The following is a 22,041-nucleotide window of genomic DNA, read 5'->3' on the forward strand; positions in this document are numbered from 1 at the left end:
TGTAGGAAAATGACTTAATTGATCAGTGTCTATAAATGCTGTTAATGCATATTACATATGGCTATGTTTACACAGCGGAGCTATTTCAGGATACCTCCAACATCCCGAAATAGCTATTCCCCATCTTAAAGGCAAGCCTGTTATATTGAAATATAATGGGCTCACTATTCTGACATCCCTGTAAACCTCATTGCGGAAGGGATAAGGGAAGTTTCAAAATAACTCCGTATTTTGAAACTAGCTAATTAGCCCATCATAAGATGGGATTTTCAGGTCTCTCCTCCACGTCGGTCTTCTCTCCTGAGCCTCTGGTCTCTCGCTCTGTCTCTCTCTCTCCTCCTCCTATTGCCTCCCCCACTCTCTCTCAGCTCTCCTCCGCCTTCTGCCTCTCTCTGTCTCTCTCTTTCTCTTCTCCCCCTTCTGCCTCTCACTCTCCCTCCGCTCTCCTCTGTCTCCGTCAGGGATGCACACTTGTCCAGGCCCCGCCCCCTGGTTGTGTATGTCACCGCCCCACCCCCCTTCGCCTCCCGCCGTGGTGCTCGGCTGACTTCTGCGCTGCTCAGCCGGGCCACCGCGTGGAAGCAAACAGCGCAAATGGCCTCTCTCTCTCTTCTCCTACTGCCTTGCCCTCTCTCTCAGCTCTCATCCACCTCCTGCCTCTCTCTCCTTCTCTCTTCCCCCTCCTGCCTCTCACTCTGTGTTTTTCTTCTCCTCCTGCTGCGTCTCTCTCACACTCTCTCTCGCTGTCTTCCGCCTCCTCTCCGCCTCCTCCGTTCTCCTCTGTCTCCTGTGTCTGCTCCGCTTTCCTCCTTTTGAATCTGGCGCCGTTTCCTGACGTTAGAGACACACACTCATCCAGGGTCCGCCCCCTGGCTGTTCCCTCTGGGCAGCGCTGTTGCCTCCCGCCATGGCGCTCGGCCAACTTTTGCGCCGCTCAGCTGGGCCACCACACAGGAGCCCGGCTGAGCAGCACAGAAGTCAGCTGAGTGCCATGGTGGGAGGCAACAGCGCCGCGTAGAGGGAACAGCCAGTGTTTCAGCGTTACAGAGTCACAGACATTGAGCTACTATATATATGATAATATCAAAATAAGCTATGCAATTTGAATAGCACAAATTGTACAGCTTATTTTGAGGTAAGGGTGCTGTGTAGATGCACCTCATATGTACAGTGGTGATCCAAGCTATTTTCTGAGTTATCGCACAATATGTTGTGAGTCCATGCAGTAAATTCATTTTAGTCTATAGAGCTACTCCATGAAATCTTATACAGCCGCTCCCCGAGTTACGACCACCTCCACTTACGATCATCCACACTTACGACCAAAGCGGTCGTAAATGCGGATCTGAGTTACGAACAGTGATCCGTGCTTACAAACAGCATAGTCGCCATGTAACTCTATGGGATCCGAGTTACGAACACTTCGAATTACCGACCAAGTGTTGGCCCATAACTTGTTCATAACTCGGGGAGCGGTTGTATGTTGAATATCTAACTTGGGTCACTGCTGTATCTTTAACCTAGGTAACTATCACTAGAGATCTGTGAATAGATCTATGACAATACAGGGCCCTAAGTGTTACAGCAGCACCACTTAAGTTAAAAAAAATACATGCCAGAATTTCCATTATTAATTTCATTTCAAGGGCTTGTTGCTCAGCAGTTAAAATCCAGTCAGGTCTGAAACCAAAGTCTGTAAATCCTTGTAGCTGTTCTTAAGATAAAGGAGTACAGAAATCCTTACATTTTATCATTTTAAACATTTTTACTGGATCCTATAACTAAAATATGTCTAATTTAGAAATTGTAATTCCCCAGCAAAGAGGTTCTTCATTCTTCTTATCTTTCCATTATATTGTCAGTAAAACATGATTGGCTAGATTCATAGCTGGTGGGAGTGGGCACAACTGCATGTACATCAATAAGTTTGTACACCAGTGAATTTAGCCATTTTCTCACAGTTAGCCTAATCTGGTGATGTTACAAGTCAATTAATTTTGTCCATTATGAGTTCTCAGCCTTAAGACATTTGAAAGTTTTAATTACTGTTATAAATAGAAATAAATACATGCCATTAGGGAAGGTCTTATGGATCAAGAGTATTGTCTCATAGGTTGAATGGGTCAGAAAACCTGCACCAAATGCTTCTGAGTGATTCTGGCAGCCAAATCAAAAATGAGATGACATTTTGGTGCTATTAACAAGAGTCCTGACATGATGTATCATTTTATTATACTTTACCTGTTTTGTAGAATTTACACTCTAAAATATTTACTTTTTTGTTTGCTATTGTTCTCATTATTAGCTGAATTCATTGCTTATGAATGATGCCAGATTCCTGGCAATGCTGAAGACTAAAGAGTACCCAGTGGTACAACACAAGCAAGGCTAGATAAAATACTCCGTACTCCCCACTGAATCCTGTGACGAACCATTGGAAAGATCTGGCAGGAAACCTTCTAAGAATAAGAGGATAGTAGAATCTTCATGCAAAATCAGATCTTGGGCTCTCTGTTTGTACTCTGGCAGAATGTCAATTAGTGCCAAATGTGATAGTGTTTTCTGTTACGTGAGCAAAAAAACTGGACTTAGACACCTAATTCATCTCACACAGGTCCCCATCAGCTACCAGATTGTAATTGCTTTTAGTCTCCACTGACATGGACCACATTTGAACCAGCCACCTAGCTTGAAGGACTCTGTATCCATCATCAATCATTTAAAACATCCAGTCCCCCCTGCAATTTTGTTTCTTTATCTAATTTTTTTAAGTCAGAACGTTCAACCTAAAGTGGAATGCAAGACAAAAAATTGAAAAAAGCTAACTGAACTGCCTTGTTAATCTCACACATTTCTGAGAGAGACACAAAAACCTTTAACAAACATGTGACTTATTTTCCTTCTCCTCGCACTCATGTTCTCATCTCATTCAGTGTGCCACTAAGACTGTCTTCACTGACAAAAAGGTTCATTTTTTGCCATGAAATAGCTAACTTGATTTACCAATTTCACTGTAAAATCCTAGTGTCTACAAGGCACAGGTAGTTTTTACCTCACTAGCTAGTCAAGGTGAACTCCAGGTGAGGTTATAGTGTTGACCGCCACAAACATTGGCAGTAAAAATATAGCCTAGCAGCTGCTTCAAGATTACTGGGAACGTAATAATAATCTCAGCTAACAGTACTCCTCCTTCTACTATTGGAATGAGATTGTACTATTTAAAAACAGCCCTGCAGAAAGATAGTCAGGTCAATATGCTGACCAATAAGTACATAGCAAATTACAGATAGGATTAGGGATAAGCCTCCACATGCATTTTTGTTGTTTTGTTTTTATACTTATGTTTAACTTATGCCCTTATCATTGTGTTAATGAATAAATAGATTAGTAAGAACATAAGAACGGCCATACTAGGTCAGACCAAAGGTCCCCCTAGCCCAGTATGCTGTCTTCCAGTAACCAATGCCCCAGAGAGAGTGAACAGAAACAGGTAATCAGCAAGTGATCCCTCTCCTGTCATCCATTTCCAGCCCATGGCAAATAGAGGCTAGGGGCACCATTCCTACCCATTTTGGCTAATAAGTATTGATGGACCTAACCTCCATGAATTTATCTAGTTCTTTCTTGAACCCTCTTAATGTCCTGGTCTTCACACCTTCCTCTGGCAAGGAGTTTTACAGGTTGACTCAGTACTGACTTTGTTTGTTTTAAACCTGCCACCTATTAATTTCATTTGATGACCCCTAGTTCTTATGTTATGGGAACAAGTAAATAACTTTTCCTTATTCACTTTCTCCATACCTGTTATGATTTTATAGACCCTTATCATCTCCCCACTTAGTCTTCTTTTTTCTAAGCTGAAAAGTCCCAGGTTTTTTTAATCTATCTTCACAAGACACTCACTCCAAACACCTAATCATTTTTGTTGCCCTTTTCTGAATCTTTTCCGATGCCAATATATGTTTTTTGAGATGAGGCGACCACATCTGTAAGCAGTATTCAAGATGTGGGTATACCATGGATTTATACAGAGGCAATAAGATATTCTCTGTCTTATTCTCTATCCCTTTTTAAATGATTCCTAACACTCTGTTTGATTTTTTGACTGCAGCTTCACATTGAGTGGATGTTTTCAGAGAACTATCCACAATGACTCCAAGATCTCTCTCTTGAGTGGTTATAGTTAAATTAGTCCCCATCATTTTGCACGTGTAGTTGGGATTATTTTTAGTGGTCAAAGTTAACTCTACATTTTATTTTAAATCATGATGTCCTCAAAAGTAGATCAGCAGCCAACCTATTTCTGTACTAGATCTCAGAGGAGGGGCCAGGCAATTCAAGTGAGAGATACTGTGGAAAGTGGTACAATTGTTTTTGTGGTGTGAATCCTGCCATCTGACTCTGAAGTAGAAATTGGGAGATAAGGAATGGAAGCAGGTTTCCAGTCCCCTCACAAGTAACTATTAGCATTCCCTTAGGGATCATGATCAATAGATTGAGAACCACTTTAAATCTTAGAATGAATACTATTTGAGTGGGAAGACTCACCCCAATGCCCACTACTGCAATCCAGTTCTTTCCACAACTTCTAGAACCTACCCTGGGGCAGCAAGCAACATCCTCTATTTTGCATGATAAGCACTGTCCTACCCTGAAGTTGCATCAGAAAATGAAGCAATTGGGAAAGAATATTGTAATATTCTGAGAATATGTCCTGGATTCCTGAGCAGGATTTTGGCACAACCAATTAAGAGTATGCCTACCACATACCACCAAGGAATCCCTTGCCCAGTTTTACAATGAACCTAGTGCAAGTTTTAACAAGTCCTGTATGAACTCATGTAGAAACTCCTGTTCAGGAAAGTAGCCTTATTCAGGAAAGCATTTAAGAATGTGCTTAAAGTTAGGCATATACTTAAATGTCTTCCAGAATAGAGACAGACTTAAGCACAGTTATGTTTCCCTGAATTGGATCATAGTGCAGACGCAATCACTAAAACTTATATTATGATGTACCTGAGCAGGGCCGGACCACAACATTTTGGCACCTGAGGCGGTAAGCTCAAATGACGCCCCCATGCCTGCTCACTGCACCAGCAGCAGACACAATTTTCTACACTCTGAGTCCTAGTGGCACCCTCCCCAGCCCCCCAGTCTGGCACTTGAGGCGGCTGTCTCAGTTTGGCTCATGGTAAGGCCAGCCCGGTTCGTGAGTGTATGAGCTCCCAGTCATCTGGTACACAACATGCAAAGGAGCAATGGTTAGAGGATTTTAGTTACAGCATGGCCCTGTACAAAAGGATTTGCTTAATCTGCCTTACCTGTTGACTATAATTTATCCAAGCTTAGGTGCTTCCTTTTACAATTTTGAGTTCTTCCCCCAAAAGCTATTTGTAACAACTCGTTTAGATGCAATAAATCTGAATTATTTTTCAAAAGCTATTGTGTTTTGTAGAAGCGTTATTCAATTAAAACACTTTATTTGCCCCACCCTCATTGCACATCAGTGTAATCTCCAGAGTGACTAATTTTTGTCTGACTTGCTCTTAGCTGTTGTTGACTTTTGTGCAATTCATTGCTTTTAGGATCAGACCCAGTAGTGCACCCACAGCTCCTACAGACTTCAATTTGAGCTCTGATACAAAGACAGAATACTTGATGATATTGTTACTCTTTATAACTGTTGTTATCAATACATCTCTACTCCTTGTGTATTTAGTTACAGTTGCTATATCAATATGTATTTATAATGTTCAGTACCTTTTCTTGAAAGATCTCTAGGGCTATGTCTAGACTGCAAGCCTCTTTCGAAAGATACTTTCGAAGAGCCTCTTTCGAAAGAGAGCGTCTAGACTGCACGCGGAACTTTCAAAAGAGCAAGCTGCTTTTTCGAAAGAAAGCACCCAGTGAGTCTGGATGCTCTCTTTCGAAGAAGCCCTATTTACATTCAAGAACGCCTTCTTTCGAAAAAAGCACTTTCGAAAGAAGGCGTTCTTCCTCGTGAAATGAGGTTTACCGCCGTCGAAAGAAAAGCCGCGTTCTTTCGATTTAATTTCGAAAGAACGCGGCTGCAGTCTAGACGCAGGTGAAGTTTTTTCGGAAAAAGGCTACTTTTCCCGAAAAAACCCCTGAGTCTGGACACAGCCTAAGTATTTGACAAACATTAATTAACTAAGCCTATACTACCCTGTAAAATGCTGTAGAGTCTTATTATACCATTCTAAACATCTGTAAAATGAGCACAGAGCTACTATATGAATCAAAGAACAGAATCCAGATATCCTAACTTCCAGACCCCTGATTTAACCACTGAACAATGTTTTTTCCGTCCATACATTTTTAGAGTGCCATTACTTGAAAGCGAATTAATAAAGTTTGCCTGTGTATAGACATATAAAAATATGACTATACACATAGGCAAGTGAGGTGCGTCATACCAGATATATTTTCATAAATACAATTTACCTCTCCTGTAAAAAGTCAGAGTGGTATATTATATAAAGTTCTCCAGAATAAATGGTGATATTACCAAGAACACACCTTCCATGATGATGTGGCTCATTTATTTTATGTATTGATATTTTATATTATGGTAATACCCACAATGTGGTAGGTGCTGTCCAAACATATATGACACGAGCCCTGCCTTGAAGAATTGGTATATCTTATTTAAGATTGGAGGGGGTGAATTTTAGTTTACTATGATGAAAAATCACATCTACATGTGAGTAGGGGTGATACTTCCGAGCACTACCTGCTAGTCATGTCATGCCATTTTCAAAGCAATAGTGGCAGAGATTCAAGTTGTTTCAGATTATTGATTCCCACCTTTGTTCTTTACTAAGACCCTGTGCAAAGAGCACCTGCTGATTTCTGATCTGTATGATGGTGCCTATCGCAACATGAGAGTACTGCAATCACAAAATATGTAAAAATAAAAAGCACATAAATTGAATAAATACAGAACTATGTTTCAGTTTCTACGCATGCATGTTACAGAGAATTAAAAACCATAAACCTTTTCAAACAAATTTGTATTGAAAATATTTATCCTGCTTAGTTACTAAATGTATTAATAATTAGGAGTTTAAAGGCAGGGCCCATGTTAATGCTCAAGAAGAGCTCCTTCCCATGCTGTTAGTAGGAAGCAGTGGTGGTGGTGGTTGTAGAGTAGGGGAGGTTCAACTGCCTCTGCAGCATGATCTGCCCTTTCACAAGACCATCAGAGAACCCTCCAGGGGGTCAGGAACCCATGTGTGGGGAATGAGGTGAAATGGGGGAACAGAGGTTGGTGGACAACATGTATTAATTTCCCTCCAGCAGCCAGCAGCAAATCTGAAAAGTTCACAGTCTGAGGCAGAGTCCTCCACTCTATGGACCTCTTATGTGTAGGGTCAGGGTGCTCCCCAGATGTTGTCAAGTGGGCTCAGGACAAGTGAAAATATAGACGCTAAGGTTCTGTGCATAGATGAGCTTTACCTAGTAAATTCACTTATGTGTGTGATGTTCTCAGAAGAACTGTAAGTCCTGGGTGGCCACTCCCCTGCTAATGCCAGTGGGTAAAGAGACCACCCCCTCCTCCTTTTTTTTTTTTTAACAAGTCAGCAATTTGGCTTCTTCAAGGTGTAGGATAAATCCCACAAGAAAAAAAATCAGTTTCCTTCCTCGGCTGTCACGCCCGGCCTTAGGGCAAGGTGAGCAAGGTGGTTACCTTGGGCCCCATGCCTTCAGGGCCCTACTTTGCACTGAGCCCAAGTACAAGGGGCTGTGGCTGGAGCTGGAACTGGACAAGCTGGTCACCTGCGTCCCCATGGGGCTGCTGCTGCTGCTCGTCTCATTGGCCTTCATGCAGGTGATCTCCATAGGTACCCAGCCAGCCAGCCCAGCCACTGATCCCTCCATCTTGCCCTGTGGGCATCTGGGCTCCTGCCCAGCTGCATTGGTGAGACTGGGAGAGCTGGCTCAGCCCTCATGTGTGTTGACAGCTCTAGGCTGTGTTTGGTCCTAGTGAGCCAGGATGCGGCCCTGAGCCCTTGCCTTTCTCCCTGTCTGCCACAGATTGTGTTTTCACTGTACAGAGGGGAGAGTCACACAGGTCAGCAGAGAATCTGACCTGGCCTATGTGTTGTGGAATATATCCAGCAAGTGACTTGTACTGCCCAGGCTGGACTCTGTAACCCCTCAACTGGGATTGACTTAAACTAGAACATTCATTGGCCGGACACTGCTGTCAGTGTGCCACGATGGGCTCCGCAAACTCTTTGGCCAGGCCTGTCAGCTGCCTTCTACAGGATTTTCCACCGGAAAAAGCACTCTTGCCCAAAGAGACAAACAATAACTTTATATTTCATAGACATAAAGGATAAAACTTTCAAAAACACTTACACCATTTTGGAACCTAAATCCCCTGGACTTCTGAAAATGTTAACTGATTTGTTGTAACTCAGTTCTTTCTCTTGTAAAAACTTTGATTGCTGAAGGCGTGATGTTGGCATACCAGGTGCCAATTCATGCCAAGGCCCAAAACTTTACTGAATAATGACAAATGTATAGCTGGAAATCAGTCTGGCCTTTCTGTGGGCTAGTATAGTTAAAAATAGACATCAGCATTACAGGCAGTCCCCGGGTTATGTACAAGATAGGGACTGTAGGTTTGTTCTTAAGTTGAATCTGTATGTAAGTCGGAACTGGCGTCCAGATTCAGCCGCTGCTGAAACTGATCAGTTTCAACAGTGGCTGAATCTGGACGCCAGTTCTGACTTACATACAGATTCAACTTAAGAACCCCAGGCATCCCCAAGTCAGCTGCTGCTGAAACTGATCAGCGGCTGATTCCAGGGGGAATCTGCAGACCAGGGGGACGGGGAGCAAAGCAGAGCAAAGCCGCGGAGCACGCAGGCAGCTGACAGCCCAGACGCGTCTGGGCTGTCCGCTGCCCGCGTGTTCCGCCGCTTTGCTCCCCGTCCCCCTGGTCTGCAGACCAGGGGGATGGGAGCAAAGCAGAGCAAAGCCGCTGCCCGCGTGTTCCGCTGCTTTGCTCCCCGTCCCCTGGTCTGCTGGAGACCAGAGAGAGGGAAGGCCTCGTTCGTAACTGCGGATCCGACATAAGTCGGATTCGCGTAACTCGGGGACTGCCTGTATAAGAATATGTTCAGTGTTTAGATTTTATGGAATGCTTGTAGGGTGCTTCGTGTATTAATCCTACTTATAGTAGCTGCATTGCATGGTATAAAGTTATATTGAGTGTTTGCATTGTAAACCTATGTAATTGTGTAGCTCACCAAACAGGGGAAAAAAGCATTAATACACATTAAAGGAAAGTGCTTGTCCTGCAGACAAGATGGTCCACTGAAGGCAAATGAAGCATTGGGTACAACGAAAAGACAGACACCTTGTTGACTGCATTCCACACTGCCTCCGGGGAGGGCTAGCCTGTGCATTAACTCATCCCATGTTTGGATTCTGGGTTGAAGGGAATAAAAGTCCTTGACAGGGAGAAACTGCAGGGAGGTTTACCTGGGTGGTCGACAAATACTTTTGATGTCGACACCCGCGCGTCCAGACTATCGCGCTGAGCCGACAAACAGCTGATCAGCTGTTTGTCGGCTCAGCGCGGCAGCCATGTAAATTTAAATGAAGCGGCGATTATTTAAATCGCCGCTTCATTTTACTATGTCGGGTAGCCTAACCTACATGCCTCTGGCGACAGAGGCATGTAGTCTAGATGTACCCTTTGGTTTGAAATATGATGGCCTCAGATAAGTGACCATTCCTTTGTAATGGAAATAATGTGAATATTGTTGTGACTGTTGGTATAAAGTGACCATCTATCATATAGTCCAGGGGTCGGCAAGCTTTTTGAAGTGGCGTGCCAAGATTTAACCCTCCTGCCCTGGGCTGCGCTGCTCTCCTGGGGGCAGTGGGCTATGTCACTGTACGCCCTGCTTCGTCTCCTGCCCTGAGTTCCACTCCAGCTTTTCCTGTGGGGAGTTGAGGAGCTGTGCGCATGTGCTTCCCTGCACTTGGGTGCAGGGTCTGGGTGGGTGGTGGGGTGTAGCAGCAGGCTGAGATTAGGGTGTCTGGCCAGAGGGAGGGGCAGAAGTAAGGTGCGGGTGCAGGGTCTCAGCATGGAAGGGGGTGAGGGTGCAGGGTCTGGGTGGCACTTACTTTTTTTTTTCTAGTGTCTGTAACAGGGTTTATTCATTGTAATAGTCACTACCATGTGGCAGCCAGACACTGCTCAACACACGGAATATGTTAGCGGCCCTTGGGCCAAGTGTGGAATGTATGCCATGCCTTGCCAGGAGTGCAGGGAGGCCGGCCAGTGGATCCAGGCAAGCTGGCTAGGATCTAGCCTGCTGGCACCTGGATGATGGACTCCATTGACCCTATGGGGCTCTCTGGTGGGTGTGGGTGCATGGCATACATGGGAGGTGTGAGGTGGAGGCGGAGCAGTGTGCAGAGCAGTGGGGGGACAGCCATGGCAGCAGTGAGTCCTCCATGGGCAAGATGGTGGCCAGGTCTACCGTACTTTTGCCCCCTGCGCTGCTCTCAGGTTTTCTGTCCCAGGCATGGCTTCCCATTGCTTCATTGGCTGGATTCTGGCCAATGGAGCAGTGGGAAAAGCCTACAGTGCTGGTGCACTGCTTTTTTCCTCCAGCCGGGGGGAGGAGGCAGGGGGAATGCGCATGCATGCATGGAGCTGTATGTGGCTCCAGCTTTTTTCCGATCACACAGTGAGGCTCGGGGCTTTCTCCACTCCCCCACCCTTGCTGCCACTGAAAATCATCTTGTGTGCCACTTATGGCACATGTGCCAGATGCTGCCGACCCTGATATAGTCCATCTTGCCTGGGGAGCAATATAGACTGGAATGCCCCGGAGGACCATCTGTAACTTGATGCTCTTACAGTGGTTTAAGAGTTCACATTTGTTACGGGGTTGGTGAAACCTAGTAACAGAAGATCCAGTTTGTGAGCACTTCAAACAGCATGAGAGAAGGTTGCACATTTATAATGCATAATTGGCCAAAGCTCATTAATAGAAATAAGATCAAGCTTCATTTTGATACTGGTTTGGGTAGAAAAGTAAAAAGCAAAACAAAACAACAAACCATGGTATTTTCCACTAAGCAAAGCATGTCAATTTGTTAGTACTAGAAATCTGCAAAATATTGGCTGGGTCAGTCAATACTTTCCAAGCCATTTTTTTTTTTTTTTGCAACTTACAAGGTGTAACAGTATGTGTCACATCATTTAATGAAGAGCTATACAAAAACCTTCTGGGATTATTTATAGCTATTACAGCAGTAAGGGTATGTCTACACTACAGCACTAATCCGAACTAACTAAGCTAATTCAAATTAGCGCATCTAGACCTAAAAAATAGTTCGAATTAGTGTTTTGCTAATTCGAACTAGCATGTCCACACTTGAGTGGACCCTGAACCGAGGTTAAGGCTGGCGGGAAGCAGTGCCGGCAGGGCATCAGATTAGGACTTAGAGCCTAGAGCTGCTGTCTCAGGCTAGCCGAGGGCTGTGCTTAAAGGGACCCGACCCTCACCCCGGACAGACAGTTCTCAGGGTTCCCCGCTTGCTTGTCTACCTCGATGAGGGACAGCAAAGCAGTCCTGGCTTGGAGTGCCCTGAGTGCCCACACTCGGCACATCACAGCACTCAGCCACCAGCCCGGCTGCACTTGCTGCAGGCTGCCATCTGGGGGAGGGGTCAATCGGGGGGCTGCAGGAGAGCTTCCACCCCGAGGAGCCCGCAGAGCCACCCCAGTCCTCCCCATCAGGGGCTCATACTCCATTCCTCCCTCACCTCCTTCCACTTACCCCTCCCTAGCCCCCCTTCCTGATGTACAAAATAAAGGACACGTGTGTTCAAAAATAGAAACTCTCTTTATTGAACAGAACTCAGGGAGACTGGGAAAATGAGGTGGGAGAGGGGAAGAGAGAGGGTGGAAGAGGGGAGGGCAACTAAAATGATCAGGGGTTTGGAACAGGTCCCATACGAAGAGAGGCTAAAGAGACTGGGACTTTTCAGCTTAGAAAAGAGGAGACTGAGGGGGGATATGATAGAGGTCTATAAAAGCATGAGTGGTGTAGAGAGGGTGCATAAAGAAAAGTTCTTCATTAGTTCCCATAATATAAGGACTAAAGGATACCAAATGAAATGAATGGGTAGCAGGCTTCAAACTAATATGCGAAAGTTCTTCTTCACAAAGCAAGTAGTCAACCTGTGGAACTCCTTGCTGCAGGAGGCTGTGAAGGCTAGAACTAGAACAGAGTTTAAAGAGAAGTGAGATAAAGTCACGGAGGTTGGGTCCATGGAGTGCTATTAGCCAGGGGGTAGAAATGGTGTCCCTGGCCTCTGTTTTGGAAGGCTGGAGATGGATGGCACGAGACAAATGGCTTGGTCTTTGTCTTTGGTCCATCCCCTCCAGGGTCCCTAGTGTTGGCCGCTGTTGGCAGACAGGCTACTGGGCTAGATGGACCTTTGGTCTGACCCAGTACGGCCATTCTAAGCTCAGGGCTCAGGGTCGGGGGGGTCTCACTGGACCACCCTGATTTTCATGCACACCTGCTCCTGGGTGGCCAGGCTGGCAGCTATCCTGCCCTAGACGGCCACTTTCCTGTGCTTAGTGCGGAGGTCGTGGATGAGGTCCACTATGTCCGCACTAGACCAGGCGGGCGTCCGTCTCTTGCGGACCCGGGCAGGCTCCCAGGAGCCGCCAGCCTGGTCCTGGGAAGAGGCGGAGGGCTGGGTGGCAGCGGGTGGCTGGCTCGAACCGTGCCAGGTGCAGGGTCTGCTGGCTGGGTGCTGGCAGGCTTGCACCTGGCACGGGCACCGTAGCCAGCCCGTGCCCCTTTAAGGGCTCCGGAGCCAGGACGGGGGCAGAAGAGTTTCCCTGGTGGTGCCCAGAGTGGCCACCAGGGAAAGCTGGGAATGGCTAGCCTCCCACTAGTTCAAATTAAGTGGCTACATAGCCCTTAATTCGAACTAGTTAATTTGAACTAGGCGTTAGTCCTCGTGGAATGAGGTTTACCTAGTTCGACTTAAGCGTGCCGCTAGTTCAAATTAAGTTTGAACCAGCGGTTTGCATGTGTAGTGCCTATTAAAGTTAATTTGAAATAACGTCTGTTAGTTCGAATTAACTTTGTAGTGTAGACATACGCTAATATAGTAAAGTTCAACAGCACAAAGATGATGTAAAAATTGCTCTTCCCATCTACCATAGTTTAGTGACACTTCACATCCTTGATAACTGTAGCCCCTATTGAAGTGGAATCTTAAGATTCATACTTCTTTCAAGGATGCTAAGAACCCCAATCTGGAACACTATGAAAGACACAAAAGGAAGGACACAAAGAAAATGTTGTTAGAGGAAGCATAAAATAATGAGAATCCAAATACCATCTTCTATATTGTTAACTACATCATTATTTCTACTGTAAATCTCTTACATTGACTAGTGAATAAGGGAAGGCAACACTGTATGGAGGAGGAAGGTGATTCTCACTCTAAAAGGAGGGAGCTTTCTGATAAGATAAAGGCTGAAAAGATATGGCACAGTCCATTTTTCTTTTGGGACATCAATAAAGCAAGTTAGTGAGAACTGTCCTGGAAGTTACAGATTGGTTCCTTTCAATTCCTGGATTTGAAGATGAGACTTTCCAAATCCCAAGCTATCTGACTTCCAGCTTCCCAACAGTATATGCATTGGCATCTTTGTTTACAAGTTAAGGTAAAAGACAACAAGGACTGCCTTTCAAGGAAACACTCCTAGCATTTATTTTAATGACAAGAGTCCTGTTATTAGCTGGGAAGAGTGGTACTTATGGATTTCACACTAGCTAAAACTTTCCGTAAGTGCTCTTCAGTCTCCTTTCATGTGCATTTCATTCAAGGACATATCTTCCTGATTCTCTCCCTCTCCTTCCCCCTCCCCACGATTGGAGACTTGACAACAGGAGAACAGAGCTATAAATGTGAGGGTACAGTATATCATGAAAGAAAATGTGGAGAATATGTCCTCTACCAAAATACCCCTTGGTGTAAGAAAAAAAGACAAAATGCTTAAAAGAGAACTCCCTTGGATTAATTCCACAAAGGAGTCAAAAACAAAACAAAAATGAGCTGTACATGTTCCTAAGGCATCAGATCTGGCAGAAAGTTGAAAGGTTATGTTTGTGAAATAGCAGCTGCTTTCCTGCCATTTGATTCAGGTTTCTGCATTGCAAAGTCTCCAAACCGAAAGACAAATCTGACAATATGCTAATCTTCCAATAAAAAAATGTGACTTCTGAACCCTTATCTGTTGAAGAGCTGACAGTGAAGTTCAGAGACGGTTGTCTAACCAGACAAAACGATAGAGAAAATATGCCTTCAAACAAGATCATAAATCTTGAATAGTGCAGGGGAACAAATGTAAAGGGAACGATTTACCACTAATACCATTTACTAGCCTCACTTTCCTTGTCTCTCGTCTACCTCACCCCCAGCCCCATCACACATACAAGGACGGACGATGCACCCTGTCAAACCAATAACATAAAAGCAACGTTAGGGGAGAAAAAAGTGACAATATATCGTGTATTAAGATCAGATATTATTTCCTTCACATCCTGGGAGAAGGCAGAATACAAATATAGTGTAACTTGAATACAACCGTATACACACACACATACACACAAAAAGTTTGCATATTGCACAGGGCGCTTGAAGATCATAAATCTATGCATGAGAAAGATGTAGTGGAAATTTTGGGGGGGATTAGAGTTTATTTTTGTCATCTCTGTGAGACAGCTACTCATTCATCCAGATCACAGCTAAGAAAAAAGCTGGTCACAGAAATTAGCAGTTTCAGCTCAGCAGCAAAGTCGCCAGCCTGTGAAGGCAGAGAGAAATTGACTAATTAGCAATGCGCACTAAAACTTGACGGTTCTTTATAGAGAGAGAGGGAGAGAGGGAGGGAGGCAGAGGAGGGGGGGGCTAGCTTTTTCCCCTTCTTTCTTCCAAAGATGTTTGAAATCGCAGTCATTTACGCTCGACAATTTTTACAATAGCCTTGAGCCATAATTTTGCGAGTCTCTCCAGCATCCATCCCCCTGTATGGTCTCTCTCCACTGGCCATGCACGACCGTTTCTCTCCCCAACCGTGGATTTCCTATTACTCTCGTTACGACTCACTGAGCCCCAGGCCCAAGGATAATGATGTGTTGTTTCTTGGTAGCATAATTTGTCACACGTACATTTTTTCTTCTTCTTCTCTTGCAGAAAGCTCTGCGCGCTCTCTCTCTCTCTTTCTCTCTCCTTCTCCCTCTCCTACATTTTCTTGCTGTTGCTAATTCATGGTGATCAAATGATGTACGACAAAATAAATTGTAAAGAGTGACTGCTCCGAGTTGGGAAGCAGAAGGTTGTGGGTTTTTTGGTTTTTTTTTTTTTTTTTTTTTTTTTGAAGGAGCGATCAAACCTTTAAAAAGGAAGGACAATTGATTTTTGGGGGGGAGCTTAAGTGAACCTTTACTTTGGCCGCTGGTTGTGGAGCAGGTAAGTTTCTGGCCTTGTGTCTAGCCGTCTGTGTGTATTTTCTTGTGTCTTCTGGTTTGTTTGTTGTTGGGGAAGAGCGGGGTGTTTGTGTGTGTGCTGCCGGGGGGGAGTTGTGTAACAAACGCCTTTGGAGAATAAACTCCAATTGCAAGAAATGGGCAAAGGAGGAAGAAAGCAGGGGAGGGAGGGAGGAGGAGAGAGAGTGTGTGTGTGGTTGGGGGGCGGGAGGGACTGACCGGGTCCACTTAAAGGGAGAGGCTCGTGGAGATTTCTTAAGCCCGGGCTGGAGCTGCAAAGCGGGGGAGGCGGAGGTTGGGGGCAGCCGGCGCGGGGCAGGAGGGAAAGTGGCTCCCGCCCGGGAATCAGGACAATCGAAGGGAAGCAAGTGCTCGGGAGGAGTGAGCGGCCGCGCTGCAATGGAAGGAGCCGGGCCCTGGAGGGTCCCGCCGAGGAGGGGGAAGAGCAGTGGCGGGCTCCGTTCGCTCGGAGGCGGGATGTGGCCAGCCCGGGGCCCCTTCTCGCCAGCCCTGGAAGGTGCCGTGTGTCAGGGCTGTCTGCGGGGGGGGCGGCAGGGCAGAGGCCAGGGCGCCCCCCCCCCAACTTGAACTTCCCGCAGTTCGGGGAGTTAAAAGCGGCTCCCGCCCGGAGGCGAAGAGCAGGACAAGCCGCGGCTGCGCCCCCCCCCCCGCCCCCCAGCCTCCTGCACCAACCCAGCGCCGGGCTGCTGCCAACTCGGGCAAAGCCGCGCCAGGGGAGCGGTGGCGCGAGGCTGGGCCCCCACCCGGCCCCACACACAGGCGCGCGCGGGCTGCAGCGCTAAGCGGAGCCCGGCGCGGTAGAGCGGCGAGCAGCGGAGGGGAGGGCGAGCAACAGGCTGGGCGGGGAACCCGCCGACGCTGTGTCTGCCGCGCTAGAGGGGGGGAAGGCGGGTTTTTCCCCCTCCGCCTGCCCCTCGCTAGTTTCTCGGGGTACGGCAGAGTTTGCAGGTTTGCAAACAGCCCCCAACTCCTCCTCGCTCCTCCCCTGGAAACAAGCCCCATTTGCACACACACAAACCGGGAGGGAGGGGGAGCGGGAAGAGGGTTTCCAAGCCGCGCGCCGTCCCTGCCCCTCTTCTTCCTTCTGCTCCTCGTTACACACGCCCTGTGCATGGAGGACAAAGCCCCCGCGCCACGCACCGGCCCCAGGAGCTTGTGCCGCCTCGAGCCCCCAGGAGCACCCGGCGCCGGCTTGCTGCCGTGCATGGCTTTAGGGCCGTTGCTCTGGGGAGGGGGCGGCTGAGTGGAGAAGCTCTCGCGTGGCAAACATGAGTGCTCCAGGCCTGCTGTAAAGCTCTGTATTTGTTGTTGTCCCCTTCCCCCTACCCACCCCACCCCCGCCCCCTTTGCCCAGGTTGGAGGAGGGTTTAAAGGCAGGTGCGTTGAGGCCGCTCGCCATGTCCAGATCCGGGGACAGGACCTCCACCTTCGACCCCAGCCACAGCGACAACCTGCTGCATGGCCTCAACCTGCTGTGGAGGAAGCAGCTCTTCTGCGACGTGACCCTGACGGCCCAGGGCCAGCAGTTCCACTGCCACAAGGCCGTGCTGGCCTCCTGCTCCCAGTACTTCCGATCCCTCTTCTCCAGCACTGGCGGCGGCGGCCACCCCCAACCCCTGGCGCTGGGACCGAGCGCGCAGGACGGGCTGGGCCTGGGCGCACCCCCCAAGGAGCAGCAGCAGGAGGAGCCGGGCACCCCTTCTTCCTCCCCCGAGGACAAGCTCCTGGCCAGCCCCAGGGCCATCAACAACCTGGTGTTGCAAGGCTGCTCGTCCATCGGGCTGCGCCTGGTGCTGGAGTACCTGTACACGGCCAACGTGACCCTGTCCCTGGACACTGTGGAGGAGGTGCTGTCGGTCAGCAAGATCCTGCACATCCCGCAGGTCACCAAGCTGTGCGTGCAGTTCCTCAACGACCAGATCTCGGTGCAGAACTACAAGCAGGTGTGCAAGATCGCCGCCCTGCACGGCCTGGAGGAGACCAAGAAACTGGCCAACAAGTACCTGGTGGAGGACGTGCTGCTGCTCAACTTCGAGGAGATGCGCGCCCTGCTTGACTCGCTGCCTCCCCCAGTGGAGTCGGAGCTGGCGCTTTTCCAAATGTCCGTGCTCTGGCTGGAGCACGACCGGGAGACCCGCATGCAGTATGCCCCGGACCTCATGAAGCGCCTCCGCTTCGCCCTCATCCCGGCCCCGGAGCTGGTAGAGCGGGTCCAGTCGGTGGATTTCATGCGCACCGACCCCGTCTGCCAGAAGCTGCTGCTGGACGCCATGAACTACCACCTGATGCCCTTCAGGCAACACTGCAGGCAGAGCCTGGCCAGCAGGTAAGGGGGGAAGCTAGATGGAAGGCAGTGGCTGGCAGGTGGGAGGGGTAGGGGGGATTCAGCCACAAACTTAGTGATTTTCAGCAAATGCCTGGAGATATAAAAGTTGAGTTCAGCTTGACAAGATCCAACAAAGAAAGAGGTGGGATGAGGGGCATACAGAAGGGAGGGGGGGTCTCCCTCTCGCCCACCCACTCACACTACGGGGGGCACAAAACCACAACTATCGGCTATAAAACCCACAAATGGCATCAGAGAAATACCACGTGTATTGCACCAGAAAAGAGCATTGACCCATTAGTTATGGGGATCCGGACGGTCAGTGTGATATGGAATGATTGTGCTGGTTAACTAACATTTCTAGAAGGTTTTTGCTATAGCACTTTTTGTAACGTTTTAACCTACCTTCGTCTCCGGGAAAGGACTTTTGATAATTGTCACATCTCTTCAGTGTCATCTTGTTTAGTAGGAACTAGACAAGGATGGAAATGAGGGATTGCCGTACTACTTTCCTTCCCCAGCCCTGCCAAACAAACTTTGTGTGTTCCCTCCCCTTTTCTCAGTGATCGGAGAAGTGGCTGACGCAGATCTGTCTCATATGTGAGACTTTTTTTGTCTTTTAAAATCTCTCATTAGTTTATTAAGCTAGGACACTTTTGATGGAAAAGTGACTTGGGAGCAGTAATTTCCCACTACATGCCACTGTCAGTGGTGAGTGCTCGAAATACGGCAAAGTGGGAAAGACCCGCCTAGACTGTTCTCTAGACACTGTAACACCGTATAGTTTGGTAAATGCTTAGTTATCCATTTACACAACGTTTTAGAAGTGTGTATTGCAAACCAAATTACGATTTAGCTGCCTCTTAAAATATAATGTGAGAAGAAGATTGTATGGGCAAACAGGCATGGTTTACTAGCATCAGTTTTAAATCTCATTATGAGCTCCCTGGGCTGTTTGCTTAGGGAGATGGTATCTTGTCAGCTTCCCATCTTTCTATTGTGGTAATCAACACCACTCCATAAGATATCATGCCTAATCCATAACATTAAAATGTACATCTTAGATTTGACAGTGCATGTAAAGGCTCATGACTTGAGAACCTGTTGTAATTAATATAGGCCACCCCCCATTCTCTCACTTTAGAAAGGCAATGTATCTGTCACAATACTTTTAAAACTATAATACATATGTAAATCCCATTTATTGATTTTGTACAACTAATTGCATTCATAGGTGTTTTGATATTTTTGTGGTTCAGATACAATGTGAGGTTAGTGTCATGAGATGAAAGCACTGAATATAGTTTAATTGGTAGTTTGTAAATTCAAAGGCTAGTTGAAGGGTTTTAGTTTTCTGCCCTTACAATAGGGGTATACTTCATTTTGTTCAAAGAATGTAATAAAATAAAACAAATATGGTGACAGTATTATAAAAATCAAAGCATATTGAGAAGATTTTGGTCTGTACTTTAATTAATATCAAGTAGGCTATTAATAGGAAAGAGTGGTATAATGCTAAGATTTTAAACAATGTAAAATATTTTTTGAAAATCTAATTTTAATATGTACCCAGATGATTTAGCTGTAAAAACACTGTAAGTGCCTTCTTTTATTATATTTATTTGTCCATATAGGATTTTGTTTGCACCCATTACCAAAGTCTATAAATTATTTCCATTGCAAGATACTGTAATAAAAATGAATACAAACATTTGCAGCAAAAAAGTATTTCTGAGGCCTATTGTATCTGGTAAATATTCTTAGATTTCAACATTCAGAACAGTTGACTTTCAAAATGCAAAATCCCCTACCTGTTTTAGTCTAGATTCCGCACACCTCCTGGGGCATGCTGGGGCTCTTGTCCTGGTGGATTGCTGAGATACCAGGCTGTTTGGTTCAGTGAAGGTACCTTCCAGCTTCACTGGTCCATATCATTTGAAGGATATGTAGTGGTGTTCTGACCACTGAATGCTTACAAGTGTCATGGATGCTGTAAGAATCTGATACTCCTGCTGCTAGAAGCCGTCTTTAAGCAGGAAAGTACACAAAGTAACAGACTTAAATTGGCTCGTAAATGGCAGTTATTTAATTGGCTGAGGGAGACTATAAAATCATATTTTTTGTTTATAATAGGCCTGGATATTATGGATAATATTTCAGACATCTGTTTATAACTTTAAAAGGTGAATAATATGCTGTCACCTTCTCATCTTTAGCATACGTTTAGACACAGTGTTGTAACTAGCTTCAGTTTTGTTTTGAGCATCACAACCTTCCATAAAGTGTTAAAACATTAACAGTACCAAACAGACTAGGATACAGAATATATTTTGTGTATTTTCACATTTGGGATTGGATTGCTAATGCTCATTCAAGATCCATTGTTGTGTCTTGATGATCTTAAGGTCGCATCATTGTTCCATTAGATTGTACTAATCTGCACATGCTTTTAAAAATCCAGATCACTCTCTCCTAGCTATACTGGCTCTGAAGTTCTGATAAGAGTAAAAACTTATCTATTTCCTTTACTGACTAAAGTACACTCATAATGTATACAAAGCACTGGTGTATTGAGTAAGAAATACTGTTTTACATTTTGAAATGAAAGAAACAAACAATAATAAACATATACCTATCTGGACAAGCTTTTGCAGTATGATATATGTAGTTTTCCTAAAATTATGATCTCTGATTAAAATAACATTTTACTGAATGTTAAACCTAAGAGAAAAGATATTACAACATTTTCTGGAATTATAAATTTGAAAAATAATATCTAAAAAGTACTGAATAGTAAAATAAATGAATAAAAATGTGTAGGATTTTGAAAGATCACTATTGGTTTCCTGGGAGCAATATTAACCTTAATAGATTAGAACTTCAAAAAAAAATTGATGAAAGGTTATTCAGAAAGGATTCATGAGTCTTTTAGAAAGGTAAGTTACTCTCTGTTTACATTAAAGTTTTTAATCACTGAAAAGTAAATAGTATACTTCTGGTCTACACTAGGGGATAAATTCGAATTAAGATACGCAGCTTAACCTAACAATTAATGTAGCTAAAGTCAAAGTATCTTAACTCATATTTTGGTGCTGTGCACACTGCGAAGGGAGCGCACTCTCCCTTCGACTTCCCTTACTCCTCATAGAAGCAGGACTACCGGCATCAACAGGAATGCCCTCTCAGTTCAAATTGGCATGTCTTCACTAGGCCTAGTAATTTGAACCCTGGAAGAGCGACTGTGTGTGTGTGGTTCAGTCTTCTCTGTAGTGTAGACAGGGCTATAGTGACAGAAATATCTGCTTGGTAAGTGTAGAAGAAATTGGGAAGATCACACACACTAAAACTTCGCTTGATAACTTTCTTCCTTATTTAAAACACCTTTGTCTATATTGCACTATTTGAAAATTGTAGCATACAAGTACTTTGGGATTTCACCTAGTCACATTTCTTAAATTCTCACCAAATAGAGTAAATATCAGAAAGCATAACATATGGTTGTTCTACTCCAAAAAGTAACTATATAAAAACGGTATAATCTAATTGACCTGTGCCATGTATGTATTCTGAGTCATATCTATTTACTGCCTAAAATAAGTTTTCATTCTTGTCAGCCTTGTAGAGCCAATATAGCTATGGGAGAGGGAGCTGGATTTTATTCTTGCTCATGGAGAATGAACAGAATTATTTACTGAATTCCAAATGCAAAATCTCCGTGTTGCTAATGCATGAGCTAGAAAGAGTCTAGTTTGACTTCCATGTTGGATTTTCAGGAGTCTCGATAAAACAAAACAGATTTCCATGTGCCTATTTGTACTATCAATATATTTTTTAGTTAGTCTCACTGCACCATAGTTTGAAATAAGATACGTAATTTGAGCTATGCAAATTGCAGATCTTATTTTGATCTTATTTCAAAATAGCTTAAATTTCAAAATAACCCACCATTCTGAAATGCCCCTTACTCCTCATGGAACAAGGTTTACAGGGATGTCAGAATAGCAAGCTCAAAATAATGGGCTTAATGTTAAGATGGGGATAGCTATTTTGGGATACTCTGGTATCCTGAAATAGCATCGCAGTATAGACATAGCCAAAGAGCATGTCTACACTGGGGAGTTA

General features: G+C 45.4%; 1 protein-coding gene across 2 annotated transcripts in view; it reads left to right on the forward strand.

Annotated features, from left to right (window-relative positions):
• The first annotated feature begins 15,056 nt into the window (after positions 1-15,056).
• The window catches only part of KLHL14 (kelch like family member 14), a 94,119-nt gene continuing 87,134 nt past the window's right edge, over positions 15,057-22,041 (forward strand). Inside the window, exons 1-2 of one of the 2 annotated variants that reach the window (XM_006113619.5) lie at positions 15,057-15,555; positions 16,948-17,919. In XM_006113619.5, coding sequence (XP_006113681.2) covers positions 16,991-17,919 — 929 coding nt within the window. In that variant the 5' untranslated portion in view covers positions 15,057-15,555; positions 16,948-16,990. Of the gene's footprint in view, positions 15,556-15,810; positions 16,090-16,947; positions 17,920-22,041 lie in introns of those variants that run through there. The other variant, XM_075920759.2, reaches the window with a different exon arrangement.

The sequence above is a fragment of the Pelodiscus sinensis genome, chromosome 2 (genome assembly GCF_052426305.1).
Source record: "Pelodiscus sinensis isolate ZL-2025 chromosome 2, ASM5242630v1, whole genome shotgun sequence".
Classification (NCBI taxonomy): Eukaryota; Metazoa; Chordata; order Testudines; family Trionychidae; genus Pelodiscus; species Pelodiscus sinensis.